This window comes from Mobula hypostoma, chromosome 2 (genome assembly GCF_963921235.1).
Source record: "Mobula hypostoma chromosome 2, sMobHyp1.1, whole genome shotgun sequence".
Lineage (NCBI taxonomy): Eukaryota > Metazoa > Chordata > Chondrichthyes > Myliobatiformes > Myliobatidae > Mobula > Mobula hypostoma.
The window spans coordinates 202,682,391-202,703,059 of NC_086098.1; the positions used below are offsets into that span (position 1 = coordinate 202,682,391).

Here is a 20,669-nt window from a genome sequence, read left to right on the forward strand (position 1 = left end):
AGTGCTACTATAAATATTTTTTTAAAATAATAAATGTAGTAAAATGTGTTTCATACCTCAAAAACAAATCATGTCAGGAAATGCACAAACAAGATGGCCAAGCCAATGTTCAGTAAAATGACCATGGCAATCATAATGGTATTGGGTCCCTGCAATAAACAACAAAATGTCAACATCCTGGTTTTAAGTCAACGGTCTAAACTGAAATATACTTCATAACATGTTCTTTCAAAGAAGTGCAAACAGTACTGTTTTAATTTCTAATCCTCATTTTCGGAACTATATTTGAGTAAAATATTTTTTTTTTCATTTTGGCATAAATGATTCAAGAAAGACATTCCAATAATCTGGAATGGATGTCTTCCATATCATACATTCTTGACATGACTAACAATAGTCAGATACTTTTGACCATATGGTACTATCTGACCATACAAAAATTGTAAGATATTTTTGAAAATACTCTGCCCTCTGTATAATGGAAGTGAAATACCACTACCTCATTGCTGGGTCTGGAGTCACATATAGGTCAGAGCGTGAAAAGATGCCAAATTTCCTACATCACTGAACATTAATGAGGCTGATTTGTTTTTAATAACAATCGACAACCTTCATGTTATTGTTGCATGGGCTGGCATTGTTTGTTTTAATAACTCCATCAGTATTTAGTTATTTGAACTTTAATTTCCCTGCCAATGAGCACCAATGGTCCACACTCTTGGCTGGTAATCCAGTAACTCAACTACTATACAGAGTATATAACTTTTTAAATCACTGCTTTGGGGCTGCACACAGCATGGAATCCAACAACAGAGCAGGTCTCACTGGGATTCTGCAGAATTACACTGAGGAAGTCACAAGGTCTATGCCAAGTTCAGTGCTTTTATTGAGATTCCAGGCCTGCAGATGAGATGGCACATGAAAGGCAAGTTTATATATTTTTAATTACTTCACAATAATTTTTAGTTTTGTGTTTCTAAAATTCATAGGAGGCATAAGTCTGCTGGTCCCCACACCCACATGTTTTTGTCCATTAGCCCATAACTGACACTATGAGTGTAGTCCTTACATTTTTGTGAATTTTGCATTCTCGTGTTTTATATTGTTCTGCCACATATTACAAGTCTCCAAGTGTCCTCAATTCTCTGTACTAGATAGGACTTACTCTATCTAGATAGGATTCAAAGCAATGCTCATCAAAATCCAACCTGAATCTTAACAGAGACCAGGACTTGGAATGAGAGGCGCAAAAGATTAAAATAAATTAATCTCAGGACTTGCTGGTGAGTTTCCTTTAACAGCACTCTATAAGAGACACATTGGCAAATAGTTAGTTAATATTTTGTTGGCTAATTAGCTAACACCAGCCAGCTGCAGCTCAAGAGACTACCAAGGAGTTACAGTCAAGTATAGTGGCCACTATGAGAGGGGGCCGGTGTAAGGTGAGGAGCTGAGGCTTTGATTCAAGAGGATTCAGTGTGAAGAAGAAGAGTAAGTAGCCCAAGTAAGGGAGTGACAGCACTTCCTTAAAAAGACTTCAGTGAGGAGGAACTCAAAGACCCAGTCTCCACAGGTGTCTGTGCAATGAATTCCACAGATTCACCACCAGTTGCTAAAGAAATTCCTCATCTCAGTTCTAAATAGAGGACCCTCTATTCTGAGGCTGTGCTCTCTGATCCTAGACACTCACTATAGGAAACAACCCCTCCAAATCTACTCTATCTACACTTTACAATATTCGATAGGTTTCCGTGAGATCTCCTCTCAAATGTGCCTCATATGTTAACTTTTTCATTCCCAGAATCATTTTCATGAACCTCCTCTGGACCCTCTCCAATGCCAGGACACTTTTTTTTTTAGATAAGGGGCCCAAAACTGCTCACAATACTCCAAGTGCATTCTCACCAATGCCTTATAAAGCCTCTACATTACATCTCACATACCAGTGTCTGCAAAATGAATGCTAACATTAGATTTGTGTTCCTTACTACCATTTACAAGGGAGAAGGTGCTCAAAAATCTGAAAGACCTAAGGGTACTTAAGTCACCCAGGGCAGATGAAATGCACAGTAGGGTTCTGAAAGAGGTGGCCGTAGAGTCTGTGGAGGCATTAGTAATGATCTTTCAATAACCTTTGGACATGGTGCCAGAGGACTGGAAAATTGCAAATGTCATCCCAGTTTTTTAAGAAATGAGGAAGGCAACAGAAATTATAGACCAGTTAGTCTGACCCTAGTGGTTGGGAAGATGTTGAAGTTAATTATTAAAAATGAAGTTATGGGGTACTTAGTGACACGGACAAGACAGGACAAAGTCAGCATGGTTTCCTTAAGGAAAACCTTATTTGGCAAAGCTGTTCCAATTATTTGAGGACATTACAAGTAGGATATATAGAGGGGATGCAATGTATGCTGTATATTTGGTCTGTCAGAAGACCTTTAACAAGATGCCACACGAGGCTGCTTACCAAGTTAAAAGCCCATGGTATTACAGGAGAGTTAATAACATAGCCAGAGCCTGATTGGAAGGAGACAGCGAGTGGGAATAAAAGCATCCTTGTCTGGTAGGCTGCCAGTGACTAGTGGTGTTCCACAGAGGTCAGTGTTGGGACCACTTCTTTTTATGCTGTATATAAATGATTTGGATGATGGAATAGATGGCTTTGTTGCCAAGTTTGCAGATGATACGAAGGTTGGTGGAGGGGCAGGTAGGGTTAAGAAAAAAAGTAGGCTTCAGAAGGACTTAGACAAATTAGGGGAATAGGCAAGAGAGTGGCAAATGAAATACAATGTTGGAAAATACATGGTCATGCACTTTGGTAGAAGAAATAAAAGTGCAGACTATTTTCTAAATGGGGAGAAAATTCAAAAATCTGAGATACAATGGGATTTGGGAGTCTTTGTGCAGAGCACTCTAAAGATTAAATTGCAGGTAAGGTTGGTGGTGAGGAAGGCAAATACAATATTAGCATATATTTCAAGAAGTCTAGAATACAAGAGCAGAGATGTGATGCTGAGTCTTTATAAGGCACTGTTGAGGCCTCGTCTTGAGAATTGGGAATAGTTTTGGGCTCCTCATCTAAAAAAAGATGTGCTGGCATTGGAGAGGGTTCAAAGGAGGTACACAAGGATGATTCCAGGAATGAAAGGGTTATCATACGAGGAACATTTGATAGTTCTGGGTCTGTACTCGCTGGGATTTAGAAGGATGAAGGAGGATCTCATTGAAACCTTTCAAATGTTGAAAGGCCTAGATAAAGTAGATGTGGAAAGATGTTTCCCATGATATGCGAGTCTAAGATGAGAGGGCGCAGTCTTGGAATAGAAGGGAGTCCATTTAAATCAGAGATGAAGAGAAATTTCTTTACCCAAAGGGTGGTGAACTTGCGGAACAGGCAGCTGTGGAGACCAGGTCATTTTGGGTATATTTAAGGCAGAGCTTGATTGGTTCTTGATTGGACACGGCATCAAATATTACAGGGAGAAGACTGGGGAGTGGGGCTGAGGAGGGGAAAATAGGATCAGCCGTGATTGAATGGTGGAGCTGACTCGATGGACCAAATAGCCTAATTCTGCTCCTATGCCTTATTTCAACCTGCAAGTTAACCTTTAGGAAATCCTGCACAAGTACTCCCAAGCCCTTTTGTACCTTTAATTTTTGAAATGTCACCACAGTTAGAAAATAGTCTACGTCTTTATTCCTTCTACCATGGCCATACCCTTCCCTGCAGTATATTCCATCAGCCATGTCTTTGCCCATTATCCCGTCTAAATTCTTCTGCAGACTCCCTACTTCCTCAGTACTATCTGCCCCTCCACCTATCTTCATATCATCTGCAAACGTGGCCACAAATCCATAAATTCTGTCATCCAAATCACTGACATTTAACATAAAAAGCAGCAGTCCCACACATACCCCTGTGGAACACCACTAGTCATTGGCAGACAACCAGAAGAGGCTCCCTTTATTCTCACCCTTTTCTTCCTGCCAGTCAGCCAGTCTTCTATCCATGCTAGTATCTTTCTTGTAATATCATGGGCCCTTACATATTTTATTAAACAGCCTCATGTGCGGTACCTTGTCAAGTGCCTTCTGAAAATCCAAGTAAACAACAACCACTGACTCTTCTTTGTCTATCTGCCTGTTATTTCATCAAAGAATTCCAACAGAAATGTCAGGCAAGTCTTCTCTTTAAGGAAACCATGCTGACTTTGTCCTTTATTATCATGTGCCTCTAAGTATCCCGAAACCTCATCCTTAATAATGGACTACAAGATCTTGCCAACCACTGAAGTTAGGCTAATTGGCCTCTAATTTCCTTTCAGCTGCATCTCCCTCCCTTCTTGAAGAGTGGAGTGACATTTGAAATTTTTCTGTCCTCCAGAATCATTCCAGAATCTAGCAATTTTGGAAAGTCATTACTAATGCCTCCACAATCTCTTCAGCTACCTCTTTCAGAACCCTGGGATGTTGTCCATTTCCATCCAGGAAACATCCATCTTCAGACCTTTCAGCTTCCCAAGCACCTTCTCCTTAGTAATAGTGACCACACTCACCTCTGCACCCTAACACTTTTGAATTTCTGGCATATTGTTAGTGTCTTCCATAGTAAAAACAGACACAAAATACTTATTGAGTTTGTCTGCCATTTCATTCTCCCCCATTACCTCTCCAGCATCATTTTCTAGACATCCAATCTACTATTGCCTCTCTTTTACTCTTTATATATCTGATAAAATCTTTTGGTATCCTCTTTAATATTATTGGCTAGTTTACCTTCATATTTCATCTGTAGTTGCTTCTGTTGGTTTTTAAAAGCTTCCTAATCCTCTAACAACCCAACTATTTTTTGTTTTTATGGTGTTTTTGATTTCCCTTGTCAACCACAGTTGCATCATTCTCCCTTCAGAATACTTCTTCACCTTTGGGATATATCTTTCCTGTGCCTAACAAATTGCACCCAGAAACTCCAGTTTTTGCTGTTCTGCTGTCATCCTTGCTAGTGTCCCTTTCAATCACCGTTGTCCAGCTCCCATCTCATGCCCCCGTAATTCCTTTTACTCTTCTGTAATACTGATACTTTTGACTTTATCTTCTCCCTCTCAAACTGCAGTGCGAGGCCTATCATATTATCATCACTGTCTCCTAACGGTTCCTTTATCTTACTCTCCCTAATCAATTCTGGTTCATTACGCAACATCCAATCCAGAATTGTCTTTCCCCTTGTGGCTTCAACCACAAGCTGCTCTAAAAACTCATCTCATAGCATTCTACAAATTTCCTCTATTGGGATCCAGCACCAAGCTTATTTTCCCAATCTATCTGCATATTGAAATCTCCTACAGCTATAATAACATTGCTCTTTTTACATGCCTTTTCCATCTCTTGTTATAATTTGTATCCCACATCCTGGTTCTGTTCAGAAGCCTTTATATACATCCCATCAGAGTCCTTTTACCCTTACAGCTACTTAACCCTACCCACAAGGATTCTGCATCTATATCACTGCTTTCTCAGGATTTGATTTCATTATTTACCAACAGAACCACTTGCCCCCTCAGTCTATCTGCCTGTCTTTTCAAAACAATGTGTGTTTTTGGATGTAAGCTCCCAGCTTTCATCTTCTTATAGCCTCAACTCAGTGATGCCCACAACATGGTACTGTACCTGCCAAACCCTAACTGTGCTATAACATCATTTACCTTATTCCATATACTGTGTGTATCCACGTATAACACCTTCAGTCCTGTATTCATCATGCTTTGCAATTTTTCTCCCATGTTACACTTCAATTCATCCCACTGACTGCAATTTTGCCCTATCATCTGTCTGTCCTTCCTCTCACACTACACCAACTGCCCCATCCTCAGCCCTATCACTCGGATTCCCATCCCCCTGCCAAATTAGTTTAGACCCTCCCCAAAAGCTCTAGCAAACCTGACCACAAGGATATTAGTCCCCCTCGAGTTCAGGCGTAACCCATCCTTTCTGTACAGGCCGTACCTCCCCCAGAGAAGTTCCCAATAATCCACAAATCTGAAACCCTGCCCCCTGCATCAATTGCTTAGCCACACATTCATCTGCCAAATCTCTCTATTCTTACCCTCACTGGCACATGGCACAGACAGAAATCCAGAGATTACTATCCTGGAGGTCCTGATTTTCAGCCTTCTCCCTAACTCCCTGAATCCCTAAATTTTCTCTTCAGGACCTCCTCCCTTTTCTATCTATACCTACATATTATTATACCACTAATAAATTTTCTGAGAGCAATAACATGTTGAAATGAGACTAAACAATAAACTCTTTGGCATGAAAGAACAGTGTTCCACAGACTTCAATGATATATTGAGAACAGATTTAAAGTAATTTTTTCTTAGAACAATCATGTCCAACCAAAATATTTAATTAACTACTGGGCATCACCTTTTTAATATGATATTTTATCGATAATTTTACATATTCTTACCATTTTAATAAATAACCTAAAAACTTTAAACAAATGAATCTCATTTAATCATCAAAAAGTTAGTAATTCTGCTTTATTTCTTGTCAAGTTTCAAACATATCCACAAAAGGGTGAGAAATTACAAGTGTGTCATACTAGTGAGGGTTGAGACCAGTATGACCAATGTGTGTCATTAATAGCTAAAGGATTAGATAATATTGCCCTATGTGCAAGCAGTTCTTTTATATTCTTATGCAGTAAATGTTATATCCCATGTTCCTTTTTGATTCCTTCCTGAATTATTGTTCATGTAATTTAGGTCTGATGTTGCAGTTTGATTCGCACAGTAATCTAAAACCCATTGGTCTAAAGCAACTGGTTTAATTGTTTATCTTTCTAGCTTTTATGAGTTTTTTCTTTCATTTACATTGGAATACAAATGTTTTCAAAACCATGAGCAACGAGGCTGCAGTAACAGTCATAAGGTTCTAAGAACTGATCATTCATTGTCATAAATCTGCTAATACCCTTTCCAAATGATTTTTCATTCATGGATTTATTAACATAATTTATAGGTCAGTTGATATATGATGATCCTTTGTATTTAGGATTGCAATGAAAATTCAAAGGTGCACTATTGATACACTGGTGGTAACAGTGGCACACCAACAACTCTTAACAGATATCTCAGAATCAGATCAATATATCACCGGCATATGTTGTGAAATTTGTTATTATGTGGCAGCAATACATTGCAATACATAATAATAACTGTAAATTATATTTTAAAGGTTAATTTAAATAAGTAGTGCAAAAAGGGAAAAAAAGCAGTGAGGTAGTGTTCATGGGTTCAATATCCATTCAGAAATCTTGATGGCAGAGAAGAAGCTATTCCTGAATCACTGAGTGGGTGCCTTCAGGCTTCTGTACCTCCTCCCTAATGGTACCAATGAGAAGAAGGCATGTCCTGGGTCATTAACGATGGGTGCTACCTTTGTAAGGCATTGCTCCTTGAAGAGGTCCTGAATATTGGAGAGGCTAGTACCCATGATGGAAATGACTGAGATTACAATTTTCTGCAGTTTATTTTGATCCTGTACAGTGCTCCCCACACCAGACAGTGATGTAGCCAATTAGAGTGGTCTCCACAGTACTTCTCTAGATATTTGCAAGTGTCCTTAGTGACATACCAAATCTCTTCAAAGTCCTAATGAAATATAGCAACAGGTGTGCCTTCTTTGAAACTGCATTGATATGCTGGACCCAGGATAGATCCTAAGCTATGTTGACACCCAGGAACTTGAAATTGCTTACTCTTTCTGTTTCTGTCCCCCTGATGAGGACTGGTGTTTGTTCCCTTGTCTTACCCTTCCTGAAGTCCACAATCAATTCTTTGGTCTTTCTGACAATGAGTGCAAGGTTGTTGCTGTGACACCACTCAACCAGCTGATCTATCTCGCTCCTGTGCATCTTCTCATCACCATCTGAAATTCTGCCAACAATATAAATTGTCAAAATAACTTATAGATAGTATTTTAGCTGTGCCCAGCCACACAGTCATTGGTGTAGAGAGAGCAGAGCAGTGGGCTAAGCACAAATCTTTGAGGTGCGCCAGTGTTGACTATCAGTAAGGTGGAGATATTATTTCCAATCCATACAGACTGTGGCCTTTCAGTGAGGAAGTCAAGGATCCAGTTGCAGAGGGATATACAGAGACCCAGGCTTTGGCATTTTTTGATCAGAACTGTAGTCAATAAACAGCAGCCTGATGCAAGTATTAGTATTGTCCAGGTGATTCAAGCCTGTGTGAAGAACCAATGAGATAGCATCCGCTGTAGACCTATTATGGTATTACACAAATAGCAGTGGATCCAGATCCTTGCTTAGGCTAGAGTTGATTCTATCCATAACCAACCTCTCAAAACACATTATCACCGTAGATGTGATGCCACTAGATGATAGTTGTTAAGGCAGCTCATCCTGCTCTTCATGGGCACTGACATGATTGTTGCCCTTTTGAAGCAGGTGGGAGCTTCTGACTGTAGCAATGAGATGAAAAAAGTATTTGAACACACCCACTAGTTGGTTGACCTGGGTTTTCAGAGCCCTACCAGGTACACCATCAGGACCTGCCACTTTGCAAGAGCTCATCCTCTTGCAAGACGTTTTGATGTTGGTCTTTGAAACAAAGATCACAGGGTCGTGGTTTTATTCTCCCTTTCAAAGCGAGCATAAAAAGCATTGATCTGGGAGCGGAGTATCACTGCCATTCATGTTAGGTTTTGCTCTGTAGGAACTAATGGTTTGCAAGCCCTTCCAGAGTTGACGTGCATCCAATTATGCCTCTAATCCGAATCGGAATTGTTCTTTTATTCCATAAGTCGTACCTGGCCTTCTCGTTTAGTGCTGGATCATGAGACTTTAATGCTACAGATCTAGCCCTCAGCTGACCACAAATCTCCTGGTTCAACCATGGCTTTTTATTCGGGTATGTGTGGTATGTTCTCATAGGCACACACTCATCCACACAGGTTTTAATGAAGTCAGTGACAACTGTGGCGTATTCATTCAGACTCGAAGATGAATCTCTGAATATTGTCCAGATCACCGACTCAAAGTAGTCCGGTAAGCATTCCTCCACCTCCATTGTTCGTACATTCTTGGTCCTCTCTACTGCTGCCGCTGCCTTCAGTCTCTGCCTACACTTAAGGAGTAGAAGTACAGCCAGCTGATCAGATTTTCCAAGTATAAGTGTGGGATGGCACGGTAAGTGCTCTTGATGATAGTGTAACAGTGGTCCAGTGTGTTAGCTCCACTGGTTCCACAAGTGGTATGTTAGTGATAATTATTTAGAGACTTATCATGCAGGCCTGGTTAAAATTCCCCAAAATGAGGGGGATAGCAAAAGGAGTGTGGGCTGTTTCATGCCTGTTGATTACGACGCTCTCTACTAAATAGTCAAGTCTGGCAAGGACAAAGGGGAAGAGACAGCCTGTGCCTGTAGACCCAGCCAAGCCTGTGGCTCAGTCCACTGTTTAAGTAATTGGTCATCTGAGCTTTATTTAGTTATGCATGTAAATATTTCTGAAAGGCTGACATTTATCGTCTGCACCCAAGACATCTGACAGTCAACCACATTGGTGGATTTGGAGTTACATGTGGGCTAGTCTGGGGTCATCAGGAGACAAGATGCATTAACCTGGAGAATAGAGCCCTGTGAGATAGGTGTATGGGGGAGGAGGGATCAAGGGAAAGAGGCAAGAGGATTCTGGCACTGCATTGTGAAGTCCCAGTGTTCCAAGAGTTCCAATGATAGCTGTTCCTGGAAGAATTAGCCAATCAACTTTGGTCCTGAACTTATCTGTGAAAGAACTGCATCTGGAGGAAGGAGTCTTGGATGGGAAACATGGAGTTTACAGTTCCCATTCTTGCATAGTGCAGTATCTTATTATGTATGTGCTGTGATCATTTTTGTTATAAAAGTTGATCACTATGTTTGACTGGTGTGAAGTGACCAAGTGAGATGGCTACGCTCATTGCAGTTTAGTAAATGGTTAATTGTGTAGCACTGAAATAATTAGTGTTATGCAATCAAAGTGCTAGGCTGTGATTGTTCTCCTACAACATTTCCACTGAAAAACCAAAATGCTCAAAAATAATGGCATGACTACCATGGAAACAGTTAGATTGTTAAGATAAAATAAGCAGAGATCCACAGAATCCCAGTCCCAACTTTGGCACAGTTTTGGTAATTTGTATTCAGAATTTTCAAAACAAAATACCTATTAGATTAGTCACGTAATTTGTTGCAGGCAATAAGATTGCTAAATGATATTAAAAGTGGTTAAAATTGGTTGATGAAATAGCTTTAAAAATTACTTTTGGAGAATGGATTTCAGTGCCTTCCCATAGAAGCCCACTGTTGCTCATAAGAAACCTGCATCACATGTGTGCTGAAAATCACTTTTATTTTCATATTTATTTTGCTGCCTCCTCCAGATGCCAAATCCCTAGAAAGTAAAACTAGGCAGACTTCACCCAATAGGCAGTTGGAAAAAGAGACAGGCATGTCAGGATTTATTTTGTGCAAAAGATATTTCTTGTTCCCTTTGGTACCAGGGCTGATGAAACATGAGGGCTGGCAATAGAATAATATTATTTAATTATTCTAATTATTGTTGTTTATGAAACACTGGGATGTTATTATGCACCCCACTGTAAATTCAAACTACCTGCATCCTTCTCCATGGAAATAAAATTAATTCTTTTTTAGTGTGGAATTGATGAGTTAGTTTTCAAGTTACATAAATGAGTCACACAACTGATAGGCACTGAGCACTTTGACTCAAAACAGAAAATAAAATTGAATTTGAAAAATTATTATTGGCTGGTTCAGCAAATTGCTACTGATCAGTAGGGGCTAAAATGAATAGCTGTGTTCTTTGGACAAAAATAAAACTTACAATGCTTTATATGGTCATTCTTAACAAAGGCTTATTTTAAGACTTAGAACCAGATAAACACAATAGATCACTGGAACGGACTCTGCCATAAATGTAATAAAAGTTGGAGTTGTATTGAAAAAACATAATAATAAAAATGATTTATTCTCACTTCTCATGCTCCTTTGATGTGGTGCTCTGAGGGGGAAGGTGGGGTTTGCCATCAACTGCTGTGCTGAGACAATATTCTAACTACAATTATTACAAGACAGTTACTTTCCTGGATAAAAGAATGATTTAAAATAATATAGTATGGTTATACACATTCTGCTGATTACATCCAAATACAAATGTATCTATTTAGCAATTCAGGATCTTAAAATAAAAGAATAAACAAAGAGGATCAATTAAGTCATAAATTAGTCAAGCTGCCCTATAATCTATACCATGTCAGAGTATGACTGTCTATATGAAAAGTCTGTTTGTAAGTCCGTGCTTCACTCATTTGTAAAATGATAAACTCACCTGATCAAATGATTCTATCTCCTTCCCTTCCATACTAGATTGTGGTACCACTTTAGGTACTGATTTTGGTGCAGGTTTGGGTTCTGGCTTGGGCTGAGGTCTGTGCTCTGGCAGGGCCTGTAGCTGTTTTTCCTGTTTGGGATGAGGTGCAGCTTCTTGCACCCGAAGTGCTGGCTTTGGTTCCAATTCTGGTACTGCCTTTTTCACTTTAACCTCCGCTTTTGATTCTTGTCCTGAAGGACCTTTTGGGATTGCTTCTTTCTTGAAGGAAAATGATGGGACGAAAACTTCATCATCCAATAAATCCAGTGGAGGAGGTCCTACTTGTGGCCGTACAGCATAGCTGTGATAACTTTCATGAAACTGTGCATCAGCCTTATGATGAGGTGGGGTTGTTTCTCTTGGTTTGCTCTTTTGAGCTGTGCGAGGTTTACTTTCAAACCTTTCTAAAGGTTTTATGTCCAAATCACAGCTATTTTGCAACTGTCCCTCCGTTTTTATTGGCGTCCTTCTGTTACTTTGATGGCTAGAGCTCCTCGATAGATTTCGGCTGCCAGCAGTTGGCCTGTTCTCAATCTGAACTGTCAATACATCAGAAGATGCTCCAGGAAGATTGCTAGATCGGGTGGTGAGGCTTCTGTTTTTATTTTGCTCCCCGTTCCAGTTGCCTGGACTCAGGTAGTTGGAGTCCTCTACCTTGAGATTTGATTCTCTACCTTTTCTGACTTCCGGTGGTGTCTCTATGGGGCTCGGTGAAGGAGTGACAGCAGGAGAAGATTCAAGTGGAGTTGTAGCTTTATCATGGATTCCAGGACTCTCTGGTGGGGTTGGCGGAGGCTCTTCTATTGATGGGGGCTCTTGGTCAGTATTTTCCACATTATCTCCATTTTCTATCAATTCTTGTAGCAGTTTTCTCTTTTGATATTCTGGACCTGAAAAAGAAATTATTGCAAGCTATTCAAAATAATTTCAAAGTGTAGATGATAATTCCAATATATTTGCACAGAAACTCAATATCACCCATAACAAAAAATAATCAAATATAACTCTATGTAAAAATAGAACTATATTGCAGAGAGTTCTCAAATAATCCCAAATGACTCTATCCTTGAGAATGAGCTACATCACTTAACTTTCACCCACTACTAGCTCATATTGAGAGAACTATTATCTGCCTTAGACCAAACTTTGCTGGCAGTGTCTGCAGATTTTGAGTATAAGATAGCCACATGCATACATATAGAAAATTACACGTTATTAATTTTTGCAATATGACCAGCCTGCCAGCTTTTATTTATCACCCAAAATTGAAAACTCTGAATTCATCAAGGGTGAAGAATATTGTTCCTATGAAAAATAGTAAATACTTCTCAGTAAAATCAATCCTTCTTACAAAGTTCAAAATATATTTATTATCAAAGAACAGTATAACCGTGTGATTCATCTCATTATAGGCAGCTAGAAAACAAAGAAACCCAGAAGAACACAAATACAAACACAAAAGTTCACAGACGCAGTCACTGGCCACTTCATTATGTATACCTGCTCGTTATGCAAATACCTAATCAGCCAGTTGGCTCAATGCAGCCATGGTCAAGAGATTCAGTTGTTTTTCAGACAAACATCAGAAATGGGAAGAAATATGATCTAAGTGACTTAGATTGTGGAATGAATGTTGGTGCCAGACAGGGTGGTTTGAGTATCTCAGAAATTGCTGATCTCCTGGGATTTTCAGGCACAACAGTCTCTACAGTTTATAGAGAATAGTGCGAAAAACAAAACAAAAAATCCAGTGAGTGACAATTCTGTGGGTGAAAAGGCCTTGTTAATGAGAAAGTTCAAGTGAGAGTGGCCAGACTGATTCAAGCTGCCAAGAAGATTCCAGATTCACAATTGGTTAATGTCATTTCCTGTACATAAGTGTAAGGAGAATAAAATAATTGTTACTCTAGATCTGATGCATCACAAAAAACCAGCAAAAATAAAGAACACAATAATTATTATAATAAAGACACAATAAATATAAATACATTAAGTAGTTTATGTACATCGATTAATTGTATGTCTGTAAGTAACACTAGCCTGTACATAAGGTGACTGCAGAAAAGTAATAAAGTATTGGTGGAGTTAATGGGTAGAGATATTGATCAGCCTTACTGCTTGGGAAACGTAACTGTTTTTGAGTTTGGTGGTCCTGGTGTGGATGGTACATAGCCTCCTCCCTGAAGGGAATGGAACATGCAGTCATTGAGCAGGATGTGTGGGATCCTTCATGATGCTACTGGCCTTTTTCCAGCACTTTCTGTATATATGTCCTTGATGGCAGGCAGGCTGGTGCCAGTGATGTGTTAGGCAGTTTTGGCTGCCCGTTATAGAGCCTTTCTGTCTGCAGCCGTGCAGCTCCTGTACCAAACAGTGATGCAGCTTGTTAGAAGGCTCTCCACTGCACATCTGTAGAATGACCATAAGACCATAAGATATAGGAGCAGAATTAGGCCATTTGGCCCATCGAGTCTGCTCCGCCATTTCATCATGGCTGATCTGTTTCCCTCTAAGCTCCAATCTCCTGCCTTCTTCATGCCCTCTTTAATCAAGAACCTATCAACCTCTGCCTTAAATATATCCAATGACTTGACGTCCACGGTCACCTGTGGCAACGAATTCCACAGATTCACCACTCTCTGGCTAAAGAAATCCCTCCTCATCCCTGTACTGAAAGGTCGTCCCTCTATTCTGAGGCTATGTCCTCTGGTCCTAGACACCTGCACCATAGGAAAGATCCTCCCCACATCCACTCTATCAAGGCCTTTCAACATTCAATAGGTTTCAATGAGATAACCACCCTCATCCTTCTGAATTCCAGTGAGTACAGGCTGAGAGCCATCAAGCACTCCTCATATGACAAGCCTTTCAATCCTGAAATAATTTTTGCGAACATCCTTTGAACCCTCTCTAATGTCAGCATATCCTTAATAAAGGACCAAACACTGCTCATAATGCTCCAAGTGAGGCCTCAATAGTGCTTTATAAAGTTTCAACATGACATCCTTGCTTTTATATTCTGGTCCTCTCAAAATGAATGCTAACATCGTATTTGCTTTCCTCACCACCAACTCAACCTGCAAATTAACCTTTTCTGAATCCTGCATGAGGATTCCCAAGTCCCTCTGCACCTCACATTTTTTAACTTTCTCTGCATTTAGAAAATAGACTATGCTTTTATTTCTTCTTCCAAACTGCATGATGATATACAAACGTACTACCCAACACTATCCATTTGCCACTTATTTGACCATTCTACTAATCTGTCTAAATCTTTCTGTTACCTCTCTGGTTCCTCAACACTACCTGCCCCTTCTCCTATTTTTATATTGTCCATAAACTTGGCTACAGAGCCATCAATTTCATCACCCAAATCACTGACATTTAACGTTAAAGGAAGTGGTCCCAACACAGACTCCTGTGGAACACTACTAGTCACCAACAGCCAACTAGAAAAGGCTCCCTTTATCCCACTCTTTGCCTCCAGCTAATCCGACATTGCTCTATCCATGTTAGTATCTTTCCTGTAATACCATGAGCTCTGACCTTGTTTAGCAGCCTCATGTGTGTACTTTGTCAAAGGCCTTCTAAAAATCCAGGTACACATCATCCACCAATTTTCCTTTGTCTACCCTGCTTGTTATTTCTTCAAGAATTCCAACAGATTTGAAGGACAAGATTTTCCCTTAAGGAAACCATGCTGACTTTGACCTATTTTATCACGTGCCTCCAAGTACCCTGAAATCTCATCCTTAAAATCGACTTTTGTTAAGGATGATATTACTATTGATGGTGAGAACATGGATGTAGTGACAAGTGCCTGGGGGTGCAGCTGGACAACAGGCTTGAGTGGAACACTAACACAGAGACTGTGTATAAGAAGGGCTAGAGTCACATCTACTTCCTGAAGAGACTGAGAAACTTTGTAGTATGCAGATCTCTCCTTCAAATGTTCCACCAGTCTGTTGTCACCAGTACAATCTTCTATGCGATGGTGTGCTGGGACAACGGCATCAACAGGCTCAATAATCTGATTAGAAATCTGTTATAGGAGTCAAAATGGACATACTGGAGGTTCTGGTAGAACAAAGGACCCTTCAGAAAATCCTGGTAATTCTGGACAATGTTTCTCATGCTCTGCATGCCACCTTGGATGAACAGAGAAGAGGTTTCAGTAATAGACCAAGACAGCTGTGCTGCTCCATAGAGCTCTATATGAGGTCATTCTTACCCTCAGTCATTGGGCTTTATGAGTCAACCTATAGTCAGGAAAGTGATGACCCCCTTCTGTTAGATTGTTATTAACCTCTGTTTACCAGAGCTCTGTTTAAGCTCCGTTTAGTTCTATTTACCACACCCCGCTATCACAGAAACCACATGTAATATTGTGCAATACTACCATCACTTCTTATCTGGATGGTGTAAATGTGCACCATTACTGTATAATATTACAGTAATTCTTGCACTGCCATCTTATGAGCGTGAGGTTGTAAATCTTGTAAATCTTGTAATTTTTGGCCAAGGGCAAAATAAGATGTACAAGAGTTCCAAGTCAAAGTTACTTCATTAGGTAACTGAAGAGAGCACCCCAGTGTATGATTTCAAGCAAAAGTAAGGCAACTTATTTTTTATTCCTATTACTTCTCTTCTAATATTTGTATATCTGTGCACATGTAATACTACTGTGACACTGTAATTTCCGTTGCGATCAATAAAGTTATCTCTCTATGTTGACTCCAACATCTTCCTAACCACTGAGGTCAGACTTCTTGGATAATAATTTCGTTTCTTCTGCCCTTCTTGAAGAGTGAAGTGCCATTTGCGATTTTCCAGTCCTCTGGAACTATGACAGAATCTACTGATTCTTGAAAGATTATTACGAATGCTTTCACCATCTATTCAGCCACCCACTTCAGAATCCTGGGGTGTAGACCATCAGGTCCAGGTGATTTATCTAACCTCAGACATTTCAGTTTCCCAGCACCACCTCACTGGTAATGGCAACTTCACTCATTTCTGTCCCCTGACACTCTCAAACTTCTGGCATACTGCTAGTGTCTTCCACAGTGAAGGCTGATGCAAAATACTTAATCAGTTCATCCGCCATTTCCTTGTCCCATATTACCTCTCCAGCATCATTTTCCGGTGGTCCGATATCTACTATTCCCTCTCTTTTACTCTTTATATATCTGAAAAAACTTTTGGTATTCTCTTTGATATTACTGGCTAGCTTATCTTTGTGTTCCATTTTTGCTTTCTTTCTGATGTGAGTATGGATGTGTAAAGTCCAGCTCTCTTCAGCCTCCTCAGAAACTAGAGGCATTGATGAGTTTTCTTGACTGTGTTGGATGTGTTCTGGGACTATGACGGGTTGTGTGTAACGTGCACACCCAGGAGCTTGAAACTGCTTGCAGTTTCCACTGCTGTGCCGCGGACGTAAAAGGGACAGCAAGTGGTGTGAATTCTCCAAAAGTCGATAACCATCTCCTTTGTCTTTGCCGGGGTGGAGTTGGAAGACTGTGACAGGTGATTGATAGATGGAGGGAGGGAGGGGGGAGAGAGCGAGAGAAGAGAGAGGAGAGAGAGAAAGGAAAAAGAAAAAAAAATAATAGAGCAATGTGGGAGCAGAAAAATGATAGAGACAGGCTGGAGGGAAATAAGCAAGAACATGAGGTGCTACCTCAGCTGGATTCAAATAAATAAATAAGAGGAGAATGAGAACAACTTCTTTCTTCCCACCAATGCTGCTCAAACCGCTGAGGTCTTCGAGTAGACGATTGTTGTTGGGACTGGACTAGATTTTTGAAATTCAGCAGTAATGTGGGTTTAGATTGGTGTTGGTACTTTTAACTGCTGGTGTGCTGCTTGGGTGGATCCTCATGGTATCCAGTGAGACATTGCAAACTTTCAGAGTTCTCGGGTCTCTGGCTGACAGCAATCCACAGAACCTGCGCTGATTTAAATCTGGTGTATTAGCGTGACACCAATGAAAATTAATGGAATAAACCAGCTGCCTGGAAAAAGGCAAGCAGAGCTTTACATATGATATAAATTGATTTGAATATCCAAAATTGTATTTAGTTACCTGATTTAATTTTTATTTAACGGCTTTCAGGATTTCTAATGTTTGTGTATGTCAAGCTGACTGTTGAAGACTCCCAATAAGTAGTGCCAGCTAGTTGTTCTGAGGTAACTTTAACATTGCACTGCACCACACTGATAAGAGCTGCTCAGAGAGCTTTCCTGAAGAAGCCAACTACTAATTATCAACCAGTTGGTGAACTCCATGCTATGCTATGTTCATTATGGTCCCACACTCTGCTTTTGCTGCCAAAGTTTGGAAGAAACTCGCAAATTTCTTCCGGGTCAAGCAGAAGCACTAGGACTCTACCGTGGCTCATGTCACCCCACTGTGGAAGGTGTTCAGTTGCCAATGTGCATCTGTACCCAGCTGGGACCTCTCTGCTTTTGGATCCCACAGTGGTAGCTGTACATAGAGCATCCTCCCAGAGCATGTACATTAGTCAGAGGCACAGCCTTCAGAATGACACACAGTTCCCAATAGCAAGCATCAACTTTGCTGCTCTACAGAATTGCCTGCCTTTTCACTAGGACCTTTAAAGAGTCTAGACCCAAGCTGCCTCCAGTCAAAGTGCTCCGCTACCATCAGAGGGAGGTGTTTTCCACCTGATCCTCAGCACTCATGTGAAGACAAGGCCAGTTCTACTGGACAAAATCATCCATAGTTGCATCTCTCAGTGTACCTCTTCAACATGTGAAAACACAGTAAAGTATTTGTCCATGTTAACAAATGAAATCAGAGTAACAAGATTTATATAAACACATGTTTTATCAAGTTCAAGTTTAATTATCATTCAACCATACAAGAATCCCGATGCATAAGAGCCAAATGAAACAGCATTACTCTCATCATGAATGGCAGGCAGAAGCATGTGGTATGAAGAATTCACTTGAACATGTGATTGTTTTTACTGGCTAAGCACAGATGTTAATCACAAATCTTTAGTCTGGTCAGGTTTCCCCATCAACTGACATGGAAACCAAAACTGGCACAGAGTGCAAAGGCAGCTCCATTTCAAATGGCTGCGTGCCCAGGATTCACATTTGCCAGCCATAAATACGTAATGTGGTCAATGTGAGAATTATCCAAATTGCATTAAACAAACTAACCTCATTACAACAGCTGCTAACTTACTGAAAATGGAACAAGTTGGCTAGAGATTGTCATTCACTGTCAACTTTAATTGCTGCACATCTCCCAATCTTTCAGTGTATTGAAATGGAATGGAGTGTTTGTATTTGTGTTTGTTGTTTATTTAATAAAGTGTGCTACTTGAATCAATTCTTCACGTACAGCCAGCACGGAAGCCTAGGATACAGGCTTCCTTCCTTATCTCACCTGTGGTGATTATGGTAATGGATCTATTTCTCCTATAACCAGTAGCTTGCTTTATGTCATGGCAATTCTTGAGACACACTCAGCTGAACACACTGGGGTGTCGCCGTGGTAGGCAGATATCAGAATCAATCAGCAAATAAATATGACTTCTCTATTGCATCAGAATGGCTCTCAATTGATGTAAGCTGAGCAGAAACAGAACATGCTGATAAAACTCAGCAACCAGCAGCATTATTCGAAAGAGTACAGATTTAGAGCAGATTTTAAACCATTCACCAGCTCTGAAAAAGTGTCTTCAAACCAAGATGATTTCAGTAATAACCTCCCTCATGAACGTTAGAAGACATCAGTAAGAGAAGTATTTAAACATCTGCAGAATTATCCTGATGAAACAATCTAAAATTGTAGCAGCAACCAGAAACAAATAAGCCAGTAACTAATCCTTGTCTTGCAACAAATAGATATGGTCTAGAGCACCTTGCCAGGAGTAATAGTACAGCAGAGCCAATTGTACGATTCAAAAGGGAACTGCATAGGAACGAAGCTGCAGAACAATGGGAAAGGTCAGTGTTGTGGGACTAGCTGGTAAGCTCTTACATGAATTGGTACACACTTAAAAGGACAATTGGTCTTCTTCAATACTAATCATTTTGTGATATTTGTGTGTTTGCACAATTCAATGGGTATTCAACAATGGATAGTGCTCTTAGGGTTGCAGATCTCAACAGAAAAGTTAAATAAAAGTACGGTGTTCAATTTTAAAAAATAAGGCAGCAAGTATTCCAGCTGAACCTGACTTCTGCAGTTGCAGTAAGTTTATGCAGCCAGGGATATCGCATTAGACACTCAACATAAGAACTTAAGACACAATAGCAGAATTAGGCCAACTGGCACACCGAGTTTGCTCCACTAGTCCAATATGGCTGACTTATTATCTCTCTCAAACCTATTCTCGTACGTTATCCCCATAATCTGTGATGCCCTTACAAATCAGAACCTATCAACCTTCGCTTTAAATATACGCAATGATATGGCATCCACAGCTGTCTGCGCCAATGAATGCCACAGATTCACTACCCTTTGGCTAAAGGAATTCTTCCTTCTCTGTTCTAAAGGGATATTCTTGTATTCTAAGGCTGTGCCCTCTGGTCCTAGACTCACTAATATAGGAAACATTCTCTCAATGTCTGCTCTATTTAGGCCTTTCAAAATTTGATACTTTTCAATATTTGACGCATTTCAATGATATTTCCCCATTCTTCTAAACTCCAGTGAGTACAGGCCCAGATCCATCAAACACTCCTCATATGCTAACCCTTTCATTCTCGGAATAATTCTCACAAACTCCTCTGGACCCTCTCCAATGCCAACATATCCTTTCTTAGATAAGGGACCCACAACTGCTCACAATACTCCAAGTGCAATCTCATCAATGCCTTATAAAACCAAGACATTACATCCTTGCATTTATGTGATGTATGCCAGACTATCCACACCCATGTCTATTGTCAAAAGCTGAAAAATTATAAAACTATCAATTTTTGATTTTACTGGATAAAGGTGAGTTGGGTATGGGCAGGAGAGTTACTGTGAGAGCAAGCAACATTTTTTCCAATGAGAATTTGTCATAGAAATATTTTTCTGAAAAAGGCTTCAAAGTTCAAAGTAAATTTATTAACATAGTACAATACTGTACGTCACCAAATGCAAACCTGAGATTTTCATTTGCATAGTTGGATGCATCAGCAAGGGAGATGAGGCTGAGTACAGGGCTACGGTGGGAAACTTTGCC

At 40.1% G+C, this 20,669-nt stretch overlaps 1 protein-coding gene across 1 annotated transcript in view; it reads right to left on the minus strand.

Annotated features, from left to right (window-relative positions):
- jph2 (junctophilin 2) overlaps nucleotides 1-20,669 on the minus strand; it is a 155,485-nt gene that overhangs the window by 2,748 nt on the left and 132,068 nt on the right. Inside the window, exons 4-5 of the mRNA XM_063041415.1 lie at nucleotides 11,416-12,347; nucleotides 57-149 (exon numbers count right to left, since the gene is read on the minus strand). Coding sequence (XP_062897485.1) covers nucleotides 69-149; nucleotides 11,416-12,347 — 1,013 coding nt within the window. The 3' untranslated portion in view covers nucleotides 57-68. The remainder of the gene's footprint in view (nucleotides 1-56; nucleotides 150-11,415; nucleotides 12,348-20,669) is intronic.